Source organism: Scyliorhinus torazame, chromosome 4, assembly GCF_047496885.1.
Source record: "Scyliorhinus torazame isolate Kashiwa2021f chromosome 4, sScyTor2.1, whole genome shotgun sequence".
NCBI lineage: Eukaryota > Metazoa > Chordata > Chondrichthyes > Carcharhiniformes > Scyliorhinidae > Scyliorhinus > Scyliorhinus torazame.
In genome coordinates, this window is record NC_092710.1 from 14,834,598 (window position 1) to 14,847,709 (window position 13,112).

The 13,112-nt window shown below is 58.8% G+C and overlaps 1 protein-coding gene across 1 annotated transcript in view; it reads left to right on the forward strand.

The window, feature by feature from the left end:
• The window catches only part of LOC140411282 (NACHT, LRR and PYD domains-containing protein 3-like), a 120,543-nt gene that overhangs the window by 30,667 nt on the left and 76,764 nt on the right, over positions 1-13,112 (forward strand). Inside the window, exon 4 of the mRNA XM_072500403.1 lies at positions 258-344. Coding sequence (XP_072356504.1) covers positions 258-344 — 87 coding nt within the window. The remainder of the gene's footprint in view (positions 1-257; positions 345-13,112) is intronic.

The following is a 13,112-nucleotide window of genomic DNA, read 5'->3' on the forward strand; positions in this document are numbered from 1 at the left end:
GTGGGGGGTGGGGGTGGGGATGGGGGTAAGGCCTCTTCGAATCCTGAACCACGTCAAGTAGGCCCGGGATTCGGTCAGGGCTCACATCACCCAGCGACATCGAGTATTCACGGCAACTCATCGAGTATTCACGCCCACCCTCTCCCTGCATGAGCATGGGGGGGGCTATTTTCCTGGCAGGGTTGGGGGCCGGGCGGCGGGTTGGACGGGACGGAACCTGTGCGTCGTCAGCGTCATCCCTCTTTCTGTGCCCTCAGGCTGAACCACATCAAACTGGGTGACCCAGGGGCCGCGTTCCTGGCGGCGGCTTTGAAGAGGCCCAAGTGTAAACTGCAGACGCTCGGGTAAGTTCCAAACAAGCCCCCCACCCCCCCTTTCCCTTTCCAGATCAAGGCCGGGATTCTCCGGGAGTTGGGACTCTGGTTTTTTTTGGGCGGGGGGGGTTTCTCTTCCTGCCTGTGGGTTTCCCAAAGGCGGGGGGGGGGGGGGGGGGGGGGGGGGGGGGGGGGGGGGGCTTCAACGGGAAATCCCATTGACCAGCGGCGGGAGTGGGGAATCTCGCAGGGCTGGGGCGAACCCGGAAAATCCAGCCCAATGGTCCCATTCCCTGTGGAAAGCCACAGTTGGATCGGCCCTCCGCTGCGGCCTCCCCTCGCAGAAGGAAAAAGATTCGCCTCAGGGGGGTCGTTGCTTCTTTCGACAGCGGCAATGGCTCCCCCCCCCCCCCCCCCCCCCCCCACTCACCCCGCCCTTCCTGATTTCGAACGCCTCGATTCAATCAATTCTCCCCCTTAACCTCCTCCGCTCCGAGGACAACGACCCCAATCACCGAGGCTCAACATCCATGGTCGCCCAGAGTGGACACGACACTCCAACTGGGGACCAACTAAAGGTTTATTAAGGTTTAGAATAACTAGGTTTAATGCAGCAAGATGCTCCTTGCTTGATTCATGGTCGCAATTGTCAAAAAATAGATTGGGTATATGCCACGTGAGGTGATAGGTGGAGAGGTGACCAACAGTCTGGACGAAGATTGGATTGGATTTGTTTATTGTCACGTGTACCGAGGTACCGTGAAAAGTATTTTTCTGCGAGCAGCTCAACAGATCATTAAGTACATGGGAAGAAAAGGGAATAAAAGAAAATACATAATAGGGCAACACAACATATACAATGTAACTACATAAACACCGGCATCGGATGAAGCATACAGGGTGTAGTGTTAATGAGGTCAGTCCATAAGAGGGTCGTTTAGGAGTCTGGTGACAGTGGGGAAGAAGCTGTTTTTGAGTCTGTTCGTGCCTGTTCTCAGACTTCTGTATCTCCTGCCCGATGGAAGAAGTTGGAAGAGTGAGTAAGCCGGGTGGGAGGGGTCTTTGATTATGCTGCCCGCTTTCCCCAGGCAGCGGGAGGTACAGACGGAGTCAATGGACGGGAGGCAGGTTCGTGTGATGGACTGGGCCGTGTTCATGACTCTCTGAAGTTTCTTGCGGTCCTGGGCCGAGCAGTTGCCATACCAGGCTGTGACGCAGCCCGATAGGATGCTTTCTATGGTGCATCTGTAAAAGTTGGTAAGAGTCAATGTGGACATGCTGAATTCCCTTAGTTCCCTGAGGAAGTATAGACGCTGTTGTGCTTTCTTGGAGGTAGCGTCGACGTGGGTGGACCAGGACAGATTTTTGGAGATGTGCACCCCTAGGAATTTGAAGCTGTTAACCATCCCCACCTCGGCCCCGTTGATGCTGACAGGGGTGTGTACAGTACTTTGCTCCCTGAAGTCAATGACCAGCTCTTTAGTTTTGCTGGCATTGAGGGAGAGATTGTTGTCGCTACACCACTCCACTAGGTTCTCTATCTCCCGCCTGTATTCGGACTCATCGTTATTCGAGATCCGGCCCACTATGGTCGTATCGTCAGCAAACTTGTAGATGGAGTTGGAACCAAGTTTTGCCACGCAGTCGTGTGTGTACAGGGAGTAGAGTAGGGGGCTAAGTACGCAGCCTTTCGGGGCGCCGGTGTTGAGGACTATTGTGGAGGAGGTGTTGTTGTTCATTCATACTGATTGTGGGTCAGAAAATCGAGGATCCAGTTGCAGAGGGAGGAGCCAAGTCCTAGGTTTTGGAGTTTTGGTATGTGCTTGGCTGGGATTATGGTGTTGAAGGCGGAGCTATAGTCAATAAATAGGAGTCGATAAATAGGGTGGTCTTAAGATGAATCGTAAAGGAGGAGAGAGGGAGAGAGACAGAGAGGTGGAGAGGTATAGAGGGCGTATCCCAGAGCTCGGGATCCCAGGCAGCGGAAGGCATGGCCGCCGATTCAAGAGGCTGGGATTGGAGGAGCTCAGAGATCCGGCAGGGCTGGAGAAGGTCTCGGAGATAGGGAGGGAAGCAGGAGCTATCGAACATGGATTCTCCGACCCCCCCCCCCCTCCGCCGGGTCGGAGTATCCCGGGGAGGGGGGGGGGGAGGCGCGAATCCTGCCCCGCCGCCAGCTTCCGTATTCTCCGGCGCCGTTTTCCGGGCGTCGGCGGGATTCCCACCATGCCGGTCGGGGGCTGTTGACAGCGCCCCCCCCCCCCCCGCCCCCCTCCCCCAGGCGATTCTCCGATGGGCCGAATGGCCGGCAGGTTTTGCCCAGTCCCGCCGGCGTGGATTACTCGCGTCACACACGGCGGGACCTGGAAGGTGAGTGTGCGGGGAACCGCCCTGGGGCAGGTGGGCTCCGACCTCGGGGGGGAGGCCTGGCCCGCGATCGGGGCCTACCAATCAGCGGGGGGGGGGGGGGGGGGGGGCTGGTTCCGTGAGGGCCCTCTTTCCTCGGCGGCGGGCTCCTGTAGGGCTCCACCAGAGTGCCCGGGGGCGGGCGCGGAGAAGGGGACCCCCGCGCATGCGCGGAAATACGCCGGCGGGTCTGCGTATGCGCGAGACCACGCCGGCCCTTCTGCGCCGGCTGGAACTGCGCGAACCACTCCGGCGTCAACCTGTCCTATCCACGTATCTGTCCAAATCTCTTATAAATGTTGTCAATGTCCCTGCCTCAAACAATTCCTCCTCCAGCTCATTCCAACATGCACCCACTGTATAAATACATTTGCTCCTCAGGTTCACATTAATTCGTTCCCCTCCACACTTCGACCTATGCCCCCCAGTCCTCCATTCCCCAACCCTCGGAAAAAACTCATTGCTTCACCCGACCCGTGCCTCCCATGACCTTCCACCCCTCTATAAGATTATACCTCAGTCTCCTCCGCTCCAAAGATAACGGTCCCATTCTGTCCAACCGCTGCCTGCAACTCAGTCCCTTGAGTCCTGGTGACATCCTTGCAAATCTCTTCTGCACTCTTCCCAGTTCGAGGAGGTTACAGAGATAGGGAGCGTTGTAGGGGCTGGAGGAGGTTACAGAGATAGGGTTGTAAGGGCTGGAGGAGGTTACAGAGAAAGGGAGGGTTGTAGGGGCTGGAGGAGGTTACAGAGATAGGGAGGGTTGTAGGGGCTGGAGGAGGTTACAGAGATAGGGAGGGTTGTGGGGACTGGAGGAGGTTACAGAGATAGGGAGGGTTGTAGGGGACTGGAGGAGGTTACAGAGATAGGGTTGTAAGGGCTGGAGGAGGTTACAGAGAAAGGGAGGGTTGTAGGGGCTGGAGGAGGTTACAGAGATAGGGAGGGTTGTGGGGGCTGGAGGAGGTTACAGAGACAGGGAGGGTTGTGGGGACTGGAGGAGGTTACAGAGAGAGGGTTGTAAGGGCTGGAGGAGGTGACAGAGAAAGGGAGGGTTGTAGGGGCTGGAGGAGGTTACAGAGATAGGGAGGGTTGTCGGGGCTGGAGGAAGTTACAGAGATAGGGAGGGTTGTAGGGGCTGGAGGAGGTTACAGAGATAGGGAGGGTTGTGGGGACTGGAGGAGGTTACAGAGATAGGGTTGTAAGGGCTGGAGGAGGTTACAGAGAAAGGGAGGGTTGTAGGGGCTGAAGGAGGTTACAGAGATAGGGAGGGTTGTGGGGACTGGAGGAGGTTACAGAGATAGGGTTGTAAGGGCTGGAGGAGGTTACAGAGAAAGGGAGGGTTGTAGGGGCTGGAGGAGGTTACAGAGATAGGGAGGGTTGTGGGGGCTGGAGGAGGTTACAGAGATAGGGAGGGTTGTGGGGACTGGAGGAGGTTACAGAGATAGGGTTGCAAGGGCTGGAGGAGGTTACAGAGAAAGGGAGGGTTGTAGGGGCTGGAGGAGGTTACAGAGATAGGGTTGTAAGGGCTGGAGGAGGTTACAGAGAAAGGGAGGGTTGTAGGGGCTGGAGGAGGTTACAGAGATAGGGAGGGTTGTAGGGGCTGGAGGAGGTTACAGAGATAGGGAGGGTTGTGGGGACTGGAGGAGGTTACAGAGATAGGGTTGTAAGGGCTGGAGGAGGTTACAGAGAAAGGGAGGGTTGTCAGGGCTGGAGGAGGTTACAGAGATAGGGAGGGTTGTAGGGGCTGGAGGAGGTTACAGAGATAGGGAGGGTTGTAGGGGCTGGAGAAGGTTACAGAGATAGGGAGGGTTGTAGGGGCTGGAGGAGGTTACAGAGATAGGGAGGGTTGTCGGGGCTGGAGGAGGTTACAGAGATAGGGAGGGTTGTAGGGGCTGGAGGAGGTTACAGAGATAGGGAGGGTTGTCGGGGCTGGAGGAGGTTACAGAGATAGGGAGGGTTGTAGGGGCTGGAGGAGGTTACAGAGATAGGGAGGGTTGTAGGGGCTGGAGGAGGTTACAGAGATAGGGAGGGTTGTAGGGGCTGGAGGAGGTTACAGAGAGAGGGAGGGGTGTAGGGGCTGGAGGAGGTTACAGAGATAGGGAGGGTTGTAGGGGCTGGAGGAGGTTACAGAGATAGGGAGGGTTGTAGGGGCTGGAGGAGGTTACAGAGATAGGGAGGGTTGTAGGGGCTGGAGGAGGTTACAGAGATAGGGAGGGTTGTAGGGGCTGGAGGAGGTTACAGAGATAGGCAGGGGTGTAGGGGCTGGAGGAGGTTCCAGAGATAGGGAGGGTTGTTGGGGCTGGAGGGGGTTACAGAGATAGGGAGGGTTGTAGTGGCTCGAGGAGGTTACAGAGATAGGGAGTGCTGTAGGGGGCTGGAGGAGGTTCCAGAGATAGGGAGGGGTGTAGGGGCTGGAGGAGGTTCCAGAGATAGGGAGGGTTGTAGGGGCTGGTGGAGGTTCCAGAGATAGGGAGGGGTGTAGGGGCTGGAGGAGGTTACAGAGATAGGGAGGGTTGTAGGGGCTGGAGGAGGTTACAGAGATAGGGAGGAATTTAGAATCAAAGGAGGGGCTCCTTCGGGAGCCGGAGTCAGTGTGGGTCGGCGAACACGGAGAGGTGATGGCTGAACGGACATTTGCTGGATAGATGTGGGGGATCGGAAGGTTACGGACGGTGGGATGTGGGTGAGCAGAGGGTGGTGGGGCGGGATGGGCGGGTCTGGAGGGGGCAGGGGTTTGGTTGAGGGCATCCAGAGTGGGTATGCAGAGACTGGGTGATGTCGGTTGAAGTTACGAAGGTGGAAATGGGCGGATCAGGGATGGAGTTGGAAAAGGTGGTCGCAACGTGGGATACCTGGGGATTTTTCTGAAATACACACTTGTAAAGAGGTGTAACAGTCTGGAGAAGGGGCTGAATGGGGCCTCCTCCTGTTCCTGTGTAACGGGCTGGAGAAGGGGCTGAATGGGGCCTCCTCCTGTCCCTGTGTAACAGGCTGGAGAAGGGGCTGAATGGGGCCTCCTCCTGTTCCTGTGTAACAGGCTGGAGAAGGGGGTGAATGGGGCCCCCTCCTGTTCCTGTGTAACGGGCTGGAGAAGGGGCTGAATGGGGCCTCCTCCTGTTCCTGTGTAACGGGCTGGAGAAGGGGCTGAATGGGGCCTCCTCCTGTTCCTGTGTAACAGGCTGGAGAAGGGGCTGAATGGGGCATCCTCCTGTTCCTGTGTAACAGGCTGGAGAAGGGGGTGAATGGGGCCCCTCCTGTTCCTGTGTAACGGGCTGGAGAAGCGGCTGAATGGGGCCTCCTCCTGTTCCTGTGTAACAGGCTGGAGAAGGGGCTGAATGGGGCCTCCTCCTGTTCCTGTGTAACGGGCTGGAGAAGGGGCTGAATGAGGCCTCCTCCTGTTCCTGTGCAACAGGCTGGAGAAGGGGCTGAATGGGGCCTCCTCCTGTTCCTGTGTAATAGGCTGGGGAAGGGGCTGAATGGGGCCTCCTCCTGACCCTGTGTAACAGGCTGGAGAAGGGGCTGAATGGGGCCTCCACCTGTTCCTGTGTAACGGGCTGGAGAAGGGGCTGAATGGGGTGTCCTGTTTCTGTGTAACAGGCTGGAGACGGGGCTGAATGGGGCCTCCTTCTATTCCTGTGTAACGGGCTGGAGAAGGGGCTGAATGGGGCCCCCTCCTGTTCCTGTGTAATAGGCTGGAGAAGGGGCTGAATGGGGCCTCCTCCTGTTCCTGTGTAACGGGCTGGAGAAGGGGCTGAATGGGGCCTCCTCCTGTTCCTGTGTAACAGGCTGGAGAAGGGGCTGAATGGGGCCTCCTCCTGTTCCTGTGTAACGGGCTGGAGAAGGGGCTGAATGGGGACTCCTCCTGTTCCTGTGTAGCAGGCTGGAGAAGGGGCTGAATGGGGCCTCCTCCTGTTCCTGTGTAACAGGCTGGAGAAGGGGCTGAATGGGGCCTCCTCCTGTTCCTGTGTAACAGGCTGGAGAAGGGATTGAATGGGGCCTCCTCCTGTCCCTGTGTAACAGGCTGGAGAAGGGCTGAATGGGGCCTCCTCCTGTTCCTGTGTAACAGGCTGGAGAAGGGGCTGAATGGGGCCTCCTCCTGTTCCTGTGTAACAGGCTGGAGAAGGGGGTGAATGTGGCCTCCTCCTGTTCCTGTGTAACGGGCTGGAGAAGGGGCTGAATGGGGCCTCCTCCTGTTCCTGTGTAATGGGCTGGAGAGGGGGCTGAATGGGGCCTCCTCCTGTTCCTGTGTAACGGACAGGAGAAGGGGCTGAATGGGGCCTCCTCCTGTTCCTGTGTAACGGGCTGGAGAAGGGGCTGAATGGGGCATCCTCCTGTTCCTGTGTAATAGGCTGGAGAAGGGGCTGAATGGGGCCTCCTCCTGTTCCTGTGTAACCGGCCGGAGAAGGGGTTGAATGGGGCCTCCTCCTGTTCCTGTGTAACGGGCTGGAGAAGCGGCTGAATGGGGCCTCCTCCTGTTCCCGTGTAACGGGCTGGAGAAGGGGCTGAATGGGGCCTCCTCCTGTTCCTGTGTAACAGGCTGGAGAAGGGGTGAATGGGGCATCCTCCTGTTCCTGTGTAACAGGCTGGAGAAGGGGCTGAATGGGGCCTCCTCCTGTTCCTGTGTAACGGGCTGGAGAAGGGGCTGAATGGGGCCTCCTCCTGTTCCTGTGTAACAGGCTGGAGAAGGGGCTGAATGGGGCCTCCTCCTGTTCCTGTGTAATAGGCTGGGGAAGGGGCTGAATGGGGCCTCCTCCTGACCCTGTGTAACAGGCTGGAGAAGGGGCTGAATGGGGCCTCCTCCTGTTGCTGTGTCACAGGCTGGAGACGGGGCTGAATGGGGCCTCCTTCTAATCCTGTGTAACGGGCTGGAGAAGGGGCTGAATGGGGCCCCCTCCTGTTCCTGTGTAACGGGCTGGAAAAGGGGCTGAATGGGGCCTCCTCCTGTTCCTGTGTAACAGGCTGGAGAAGAGGCTGAATGGGGCCTCCTCCTGTTCCTGTGTAACAGGCTGGAGAAGGGGCTGAATGGGGCCTCCTCATGTTCCTGTGTAACAGGCTGGAGAAGGGGCTGAATGGGGCCTCCTCCTGTTCCTGTGGAACAGGCTGGAGAAGGGGGTGAATGGGGCCCCCTCCTGTTCCTGTGTAACGGGCTGGAGAAAGGGCTGAATGGGGCCTCCTCCTGTTCCTGTGTAACAGGCTGGAGATGGGGGTGAATGGGGCCCCCTCCTGTTCCTGTGTAACGGTCTGGAGAAGCGGCTGAATGGGGCCTCCTCCTGTTCCTGTGTAACGGGCTGGAGAAGGGGCTGAATGGGGCCTCCTCCTGTTCCTGTGTCACAGGCTGGAGACGGGGCTGAATGGGGCCTCCTTCTATTCCTGTGTAACGGGCTGGAGAAGGGGCTGAATGGGGCCTCCTCCTGTTCCTGTGTAGCAGGCTGGAGAAGGGGCTGAATGGGGCCTCCTCCTGTTCCTGTGTAACAGGCTGGAGAAGGGGCTGAATGGGGCCTCCTCCTGTTCCTGTGTAACAGGCTGTAGAAGGGATTGAATGGGGCCTCCTCCTGTCCCTGTGTAACAGGCTGGAGAAGGGCTGAATGGGGCCTCCTCCTGTTCCTGTGTAACAGGCTGGAGAAGGGGCTGAATGGGGCCTCCTCCTGTTCCTGTGTAACAGGCTGGAGAAGAGGCTGAATGGGGCCTCCTCCTGTTCCTGTGTAACAGGCTGGAGAAGGGGCTGAATGGGGCCTCCTCCTGTCCCTGTGTAACAGGCTGGAGAAGGGGCTGAATGGGGCCTCCTCCTGTTCCTGTGTAACAGGCTGGAGAAGGGGGTGAATGGGGCCCCCTCCTGTTCCTGTGTAACGGGCTGGAGAAGGGGCTGAATGGGGCCTCCTCCTGTTCCTGTGTAACAGGCTGGAGAAGGGGCTGAATGGGGCCTCCTCATGTTCCTGTGTAACAGGCTGGAGAAGGGGCTGAATGGGGCCTCCTCCTGTTCCTGTGTAACAGGCTGGAGAAGGGGGTGAATGTGGCCTCCTCCTGTTCCTGTGTAACGGGCTGGAGAAGGGGCTGAATGGGGCCTCCTTCTAATCCTGTGTAACGGGCTGGAGAAGGGGCTGAATTGGGCCCCCTCCTGTTCCTGTGTAACGGGCTGGAGAAGGGGCTGAATGGGGCCTCCTCCTGTTCCTGTGTAACAGGCTGGAGAAGAGGCTGAATGGGGCCTCCTCCTGTTCCTGTGTAACAGGCTGGAGAAGGGGCTGAATGGGGCCTCCTCATGTTCCTGTGTAACAGGCTGGAGAAGGGGCTGAATGGGGCCTCCTCCTGTTCCTGTGGAACAGGCTGGAGAAGGGGGTGAATGGGGCCCCCTCCTGTTCCTGTGTAACGGGCTGGAGAAAGGGCTGAATGGGGCCTCCTCATGTTCCTGTGTAACAGGCTGGAGAAGGGGCTGAATGGGGCCTCCTCCTGTTCCTGTGGAACAGGCTGGAGAAGGGGGTGAATGGGGCCCCCTCCTGTTCCTGTGTAACGGGCTGGAGAAGGGGCTGAATGGGGCCTCCTCCTGTTCCTGTGTAACGGGCTGGAGAAGGGGCTGAATGGGGCCTCATCCTGTTCCTGTGTAACGGGCTGGAGAAAGGGCTGAATGGGGCCTCCTCCTGTTCCTGTGTAACAGGCTGGAGATGGGGGTGAATGGGGCCCACTCCTGTTCCTGTGTAACGGGCTGGAGAAGCGGCTGAATGGGGCCTCCTCCTGTTCCTGTGTAACGGGCTGGAGAAGGGGCTGAATGGCGCCTCCTCCTGTTCCTGTGTAACAGGCTGGAGAAGGGGGTGAATGGGGCGTCCTCCTGATCCTGTGTAACGGGCTGGAGAAGGGGCTGAATGGGGCCTCCTCCTGTTCCTGTGTCACAGGCTGGAGACGGGGCTGAATGGGGCCTCCTTCTATTCCTGTGTAATGGGCTGGAGAAGGGGCTGAATGGGGCCTCCTCCTGTTCCTGTGTAGCAGGCTGGAGAAGGGGCTGAATGGGGCCTCCTCCTGTTCCTGTGTAACAGGCTGGAGAAGGGGCTGAATGGGGCCTACTCCTGTTCCTGTGTAACAGGCTGGAGAGGGGATTGAATGGGGCCTCCTCCTGTCCCTGTGTAACAGGCTGGAGAAGGGCTGAATGGGGCCTCCTCCTGTTCCTGTGTAACAGGCTGGAGAAGGGGCTGAATGGGGCCTCCTCCTGTTCCTGTGTAACAGGCTGGAGAAGAGGCTGAATGGGGCCTCCTCCTGTTCCTGTGTAACAGGCTGGAGAAGGGGCTGAATGGGGCCTCCTCCTGTCCCTGTGTAACAGGCTGGAGAAGGGGCTGAATGGGGCCTCCTCCTGTTCCTGTGTAACAGGCTGGAGAAGGGGGTGAATGGGGCCCCCTCCTGTTCCTGTGTAACGGGCTGGAGAAGGGGCTGAATGGGGCCTCCTCCTGTTCCTGTGTAACAGGCTGGAGAAGGGGCTGAATGGGGCCTCCTCATGTTCCTGTGTAACAGGCTGGAGAAGGGGCTGAATGGGGCCTCCTCCTGTTCCTGTGTAACAGGCTGGAGAAGGGGGTGAATGTGGCCTCCTCCTGTTCCTGTGTAACGGGCTGGAGAAGGGGCTGAATGGGGCCACCTTCTAATCCTGTGTAACGGGCTGGAGAAGGGGCTGAATGGGGCCCCCTCCTGTTCCTGTGTAACGGGCTGGAGAAGGGGCTGAATGGGGCCTCCTCCTGTTCCTGTGTAACAGGCTGGAGAAGAGGCTGAATGGGGCCTCCTCCTGTTCCTGTGTAACAGGCTGGAGAAGGGGCTGAATGGGGCCTCCTCCTGTTCCTGTGGAACAGGCTGGAGAAGGGGGTGAATGGGGCCCCCTCCTGTTCCTGTGTAACGGGCTGGAGAAAGGGCTGAATGGGGCCTCCTCATGTTCCTGTGTAACAGGCTGGAGAAGGGGCAGAATGGGGCCTCCTCCTGTTCCTGTGGAACAGGCTGGAGAAGGGGGTGAATGGGGCCCCCTCCTGTTCCTGTGTAACGGGCTGGAGAAGGGGCTGAATGGGGCCTCCTCCTGTTCCTGTGTAACGGGCTGGAGAAGGGGCTGAATGGGGCCTCATCCTGTTCCTGTGTAACGGGCTGGAGAAAGGGCTGAATGGGGCCTCCTCCTGTTCCTGTGTAACAGGCTGGAGATGGGGGTGAATGGGGCCCACTCCTGTTCCTGTGTAACGGGCTGGAGAAGCGGCTGAATGGGGCCTCCTCCTGTTCCTGTGTAACGGGCTGGAGAAGGGGCTGAATGGCGCCTCCTCCTGTTCCTGTGTAACAGGCTGGAGAAGGGGGTGAATGGGGCGTCCTCCTGATCCTGTGTAACGGGCTGGAGAAGGGGCTGAATGGGGCCTCCTCCTGTTCCTGTGTCACAGGCTGGAGACGGGGCTGAATGGGGCCTCCTTCTATTCCTGTGTAATGGGCTGGAGAAGGGGCTGAATGGGGCCTCCTCCTGTTCCTGTGTAGCAGGCTGGAGAAGGGGCTGAATGGGGCCTCCTCCTGTTCCTGTGTAACAGGCTGGAGAAGGGGCTGAATGGGGCCTACTCCTGTTCCTGTGTAACAGGCTGGAGAGGGGATTGAATGGGGCCTCCTCCTGTCCCTGTGTAACAGGCTGGAGAAGGGCTGAATGGGGCCTCCTCCTGTTCCTGTGTAACAGGCTGGAGAAGGGGCTGAATGGGGCCTCCTCCTGTTCCTGTGTAACAGGCTGGAGAAGAGGCTGAATGGGGCCTCCTCCTGTTCCTGTGTAACAGGCTGGAGAAGGGGCTGAATGGGGCCTCCTCCTGTCCCTGTGTAACAGGCTGGAGAAGGGGCTGAATGGGGCCTCCTCCTGTTCCTGTGTAACAGGCTGGAGAAGGGGGTGAATGGGGCCCCCTCCTGTTCCTGTGTAACGGGCTGGAGAAGGGGCTGAATGGGGCCTCCTCCTGTTCCTGTGTAACAGGCTGGAGAAGGGGCTGAATGGGGCCTCCTCATGTTCCTGTGTAACAGGCTGGAGAAGGGGCTGAATGGGGCCTCCTCCTGTTCCTGTGTAACAGGCTGGAGAAGGGGGTGAATGTGGCCTCCTCCTGTTTCTGTGTAACGGGCTGGAGAAGGGGCTGAATGGGGCCACCTTCTAATCCTGTGTAACGGGCTGGAGAAGGGGCTGAATGGGGCCCCCTCCTGTTCCTGTGTAACGGGCTGGAGAAGGGGCTGAATGGGGCCTCCTCCTGTTCCTGTGTAACAGGCTGGAGAAGAGGCTGAATGGGGCCTCCTCCTGTTCCTGTGTAACAGGCTGGAGAAGGGGCTGAATGGGGCCTCCTCATGTTCCTGTGTGACAGGCTGGAGAAGGGGCTGAATGGGGCCTCCTCCTGTTCCTGTGGAACAGGCTGGAGAAGGGGGTGAATGGGGCCCCCTCCTGTTCCTGTGTAACGGGCTGGAGAAAGGGCTGAATGGGGCCTCCTCCTGTTCCTGTGTAACAGGCTGGAAATGGGGGTGAATGGGGCCCCCTCCTGTTCCTGTGTAACGGGCTGGAGAAGGGGCTGAATGGGGCCTCCTCCTGTTCCTGTGTAACGGGCTGGAGAAGGGGCTGAATGGGGCCTCCTCCTGTTCCTGTGTAACAGGCTGGAGAAGGGATTGAATGGGGCCTCCTCCTGTCCCTGTGTAACAGGCTGGAGAAGGGCTGAATGGGGCCTCCTCCTGTTCCTGTGTAACAGGCTGGAGAAGGGGCTGAATGGGGCCTCCTCCTGTTCCTGTGTAACAGGCTGGAGAAGGGGGTGAATGGGGCCCCCTCCTGTTCCTGTGTAACGGGCTGGAGAAGGGGCTGAATGGGGCCTCCTCCTGTTCCTGTGTAACAGGCTGGAGAAGGGGCTGAATGGGGCCTCCTCATGTTCCTGTGTAACAGTCTGGAGAAGGGGCTGAATGGGGCCTCCTCCTGTTCCTGTGTAACAGGCTGGAGAAGGGGGTGAATGTGGCCTCCTCCTGTTCCTGTGTAACGGGCTGGAGAAGGGGCTGAATGGGGCCACCTTCTAATCCTGTGTAACGGGCTGGAGAAGGGGCTGAATGGGGCCCCCTCCTGTTCCTGTGTAACGGGCTGGAGAAGGGGCTGAATGGGGCCTCCTCCTGTTCCTGTGTAACAGGCTGGAGAAGAGGCTGAATGGGGCCTCCTCCTGTTCCTGTGTAACAGGCTGGAGAAGGGGCTGAATGGGGCCTCCTCATGTTCCTGTGTAACAGGCTGGAGAAGGGGCTGAATGGGGCCTCCTCCTGTTCCTGTGGAACAGGCTGGAGAAGGGGGTGAATGGGGCCCCCTCCTGTTCCTGTGTAACGGGCTGGAGAAAGGGCTGAATGGGGCCTCCTCCTGTTCCTGTGTAACAGGCTGGAGATGGGGGTGAATGGGGCCCCCTCCTG